A 3664-nucleotide genomic window follows, 5' to 3' on the forward strand; every position below is an offset into this window, starting at 1 on the left:
GAAAAAGCTCAGTGCTTTTTGATTCCCTGGGAAATAAAATAATAGAGTCGTGGAATAGTTGGGATTGGAGAGGACTTTAAAGATCATAGAGTCATGGAATGGTTTGGGTTGGAAGAGACTTTAAAGATCATGAAATTGTAGAATTATGGAATGATTTGAGTTGGAAGAGACCTTACAGACCATAGAATCATAAAATCATAGAATTATATGGGTTAGAAAGGAACTTAAAGATCACGGAATCATAAAATCATAGAATCAGGGAATGGTTTGGGTTGGAAGAGACTTTAAAGATAATGAAATTATAGAATTATGGAACGGTTTGGGTGGGAAGAGACTTTAAGCATAATATAATAAAAAAAAAATCACAGAATTATATGGGTTGGAAAGGACCTTAAAGATCATAAAATCATAGAATCAGGGAATGGTTTGGGTTGGAAGGGACCTTAAAGATCATGAAATCATAGAATTATGGAATGATTTGGGTTGGAAGAGACTTTAAACATAATATAATCATAAAAATCACAGAATTATATGGGTTGGAAAGGACCTTAAAGATCATAAAATCATAGAATCAGGGAATGGTTTGGGTTGGAAGAGACTTTAAAGATCATGAAATTATAGAATTATGGAATGATATGGATTAGAAGGGACCTTAAAGATCATAGAATCATAGAATCAGGGAATATTTTGGGTTCAAAGAGACTTTAAAGATTGTGAAATTATAGAATTATGGAATGATTTGGGGTGGAAAGGACCTTAAAGATCACAGAATCATAAAATCATAGAATCAGGGAATGGTTTGGGTTAGAAGGGACCTTAAAGATCATAAAATCGTAGAATCAGGGAATGCTAACATATTGATTAGATCTGTTGGGGTTTTTTTTTCCCAGAATCTGAGCCTGGAGAGAAAAAAGCGGATCCTGAGCAATTCCTAAAGCCCCCTGACATAACCACTGTGAACAAGAACATTAAACCCCATGAGACGACACCTGGAGCAGCCATGAGGAAAAGATCCCAAGAAAATCCCAACCTTGGGAAAAGCCCCCTCAGATTTAGTCCCAGGAGGGGGTCTCCCTGGAAAAGCAGTCCCAGGGAAGATCATCATTCAAATTCTTTTAACTTCTCCCCAAAACAGCTTCTCCTCACTCCTCAAGCCAAGCGTCGCTCTTGGTGTCGCTCAAGCCTCAAGGGGACAAAACGCCGGAAGTCTTTGCCTCCCGTTCACCAGGATGTCACTGGTACCTGGCTCTGCTTCTTCCCTTCGCTCAAGAAACTTGTGTGGCAACCTGAAATTTAATTTCTTGGTGTGATTTTTAGGGTGATTACAGCATAATTATGTTATTCCAAACGAGTAGCTGCTGATATCCATGTCAGCAGCAGCCTCAGAGGTCCAGGAACTCGAGGATAAAAGCATTAATGACTTCTGAGGAGAGGTGCTTTTTACTCTCTGCTTTTTTATTTCCATATTTGAGCTTTTAAATGTGACTTTTCCTTCTTAGGAATTCTATTTCTCCCTTTTTTTCCCCCCTCCCTTGAGGAAAATATCCTGCAAACCACACTCCTAAACAACAACAGCATTTAGTGTCTTTTCAGGGCCATTCCTTGTAACTTGGTGTGAATTTAATTGTTCTTAAATAATTTTATTCTGATTTTTTTTTCAGAATTAAGCAAATTAATTAGCCTGGATCTACCAGAGATAGAGCGACTTTCTATCCTCCTCTTGTCCAGTTTCCAGGTAAGGTCTTATTTTTAAAAAACAAATTATTTTTCCTCTTTTTGCCTTATTTTTTTAAAATTTCTTTACTAAAAGTACATTCTGATTTGTGGAATGAGTTGTGAAATAGGGGCTGGGGAAGGAGGGATTCCTTTTTTCCTTCAAAAACAATTAAGCTTTGTCATACAGCTCTGGAAAAGGCACTAAGATTTTCTTTTTTCTATCTTATTTGAAGTTTTCTGCTCAGAAACTTGAAGACATCTTGAAGCAAAATGATGGTTTTAGCCCTGAAGCTTTCCGAGCTAACGGTAAAGCGTGATAAATCACCAAGAATGGTTAATCCTGAGCTTAAAAATACTGATTCTTCCTTAATATCTTCTAAAATAGAAACCAGCTGTTTTCTAGAAGCCCTGGGTGCAGCCAAAAATATGGGAATTATCTTTTTAAGATCCCAGTTTAAGATAAATGGATTTAAATGGAATTAAACTGGGACCACAGAGATTAATTGTTGCTTTAGAAACAGCAGAAGTAATAATTAGAATGTCTTCTGATAACGAATCTGAGTGGCATCCACACATCAGGAAACTTTAATTTCCCAGTACTCTCATTTTTCTAGGCAGTGGGTACAAGCACTGGGGGGTTTTTGGGGGGGATTTGGGGGTTTTTGGGGGGTTTTTGGTTTATTTTTGTCTTCATCTCCAGTGCACTCGGTGTCAGAAGACCTGAAGCGATACATGCAGAAGCTGAAACGAGACGGGACGCTGAAGAGCTGCGTGGAAGACCCTCAAGGGTAAGGACTCACCAAATTCATCCCTCGTGGAGTGTAAACAGCCGGTCACGTCACATTTTTAGGGGGAGAAGTGAGAAACCTGAACACAAAACTGTTTCTGAGGAGGAAATTCTTCACTGTGAGGGTGGTGAGATGCTGGAAGAGGTCACCTGGAGATGCCCCATCCCTGGAAATGTTCAAGATGACGTTGGATGAGTCTTTGAACAACCTGATCTGATGGAAGGTGACCGTGCTGGTGGAATCAGATGATCTCTGAGGTCCCTTCCAACCCAAATCCTTCTGTGATTCCATGATTTTGGGGTTTCTCTTCGTTTTACTCTGTGGCTTGTCCACTCACCTCCATCAGCAGAGTGACCCCAGCGGGATTTTTGGGGGCTGATACAACCAGTTTGGTGAATATTCAGAGCACCATTATTATTGAGAAGATCAAGGAAACGTTTTTTGTCTTTCATATTCTTCAATTTTAAACATTTTTGATGCTCCATCGCCAGAACCTCCCCGATATCCTCGTGGAACTGGTGTTTCTCCCCGTGTCGTGCTGATGTTCTCTCTCTCTGCTTCAGGATTTTACTGGACTCGGCTTTGGATGAGTCGGTGGCCCAAGTTAAGGAGTACATCACCAGGTAGGACCACGAACACCCACATTGGGTTGTGACACCACTTCCTAGAAGATATTTTGGGGTGTTTTTAATTCTTTGCCTGTTTTTCCTGTGAGTTTCCACTTGACAAAGGGAATTTGGGATAATCCAGACTTGCTTTCTCCTCTGGCTCCACAGGTTCACCGCTGAATGTCGCTCCTGGGATCAGCTCTTACTGCACCACCAGGAAAGCGCTGAAGAAATGTCCAGGTGTGGGTTGTCACCTCCCATCTTAGTGTTGGAAAAGACAATTAAATGATGACTTCATGGATAAATAAATGATGATAATTAAAATTTTTATATATATGTTTTCTTTCACAGGCAGCTCGAGGAATGCAAGAGGAACGGAGGAGAAGCAGAACCTCTGAGTTACCTCCAGACATCTCAGGCCAAAGTCCTTGGCACCAAACCCAACTACCAGAAGATCCTGGATGACCAGGGACAGGTTTTGAGCTGCATGGAGCTTGTGGTGAGTTGGTTTTGAGCTGGGTCAGAGCTGGTTCCTTCCCAGCAGCTGGAACA

The 3664-nt window shown here is 40.6% G+C and overlaps 1 protein-coding gene across 1 annotated transcript in view; it reads left to right on the forward strand.

Annotated features, from left to right (window-relative positions):
• The window catches only part of DSN1 (DSN1 component of MIS12 kinetochore complex), a gene marked incomplete at its 3' end in the record, with an annotated part of 4676 nt that extends 1065 nt beyond the window's left edge, over window positions 1-3611 (forward strand). Inside the window, exons 2-9 of the mRNA XM_029087424.1 lie at window positions 899-1044; window positions 1135-1238; window positions 1662-1735; window positions 1950-2022; window positions 2417-2504; window positions 3068-3127; window positions 3281-3352; window positions 3464-3611. Of these exons, the coding sequence (XP_028943257.1) occupies window positions 899-1044; window positions 1135-1238; window positions 1662-1735; window positions 1950-2022; window positions 2417-2504; window positions 3068-3127; window positions 3281-3352; window positions 3464-3611 (765 nt within the window). The remainder of the gene's footprint in view (window positions 1-898; window positions 1045-1134; window positions 1239-1661; window positions 1736-1949; window positions 2023-2416; window positions 2505-3067; window positions 3128-3280; window positions 3353-3463) is intronic.
• Window positions 3612-3664: the final 53 nt, after the last annotated feature.

The sequence above is a fragment of the Antrostomus carolinensis genome, unplaced genomic scaffold (genome assembly GCF_000700745.2).
Source record: "Antrostomus carolinensis isolate BGI_N321 unplaced genomic scaffold, ASM70074v2 scaffold12451, whole genome shotgun sequence".
Lineage (NCBI taxonomy): Eukaryota > Metazoa > Chordata > Aves > Caprimulgiformes > Caprimulgidae > Antrostomus > Antrostomus carolinensis.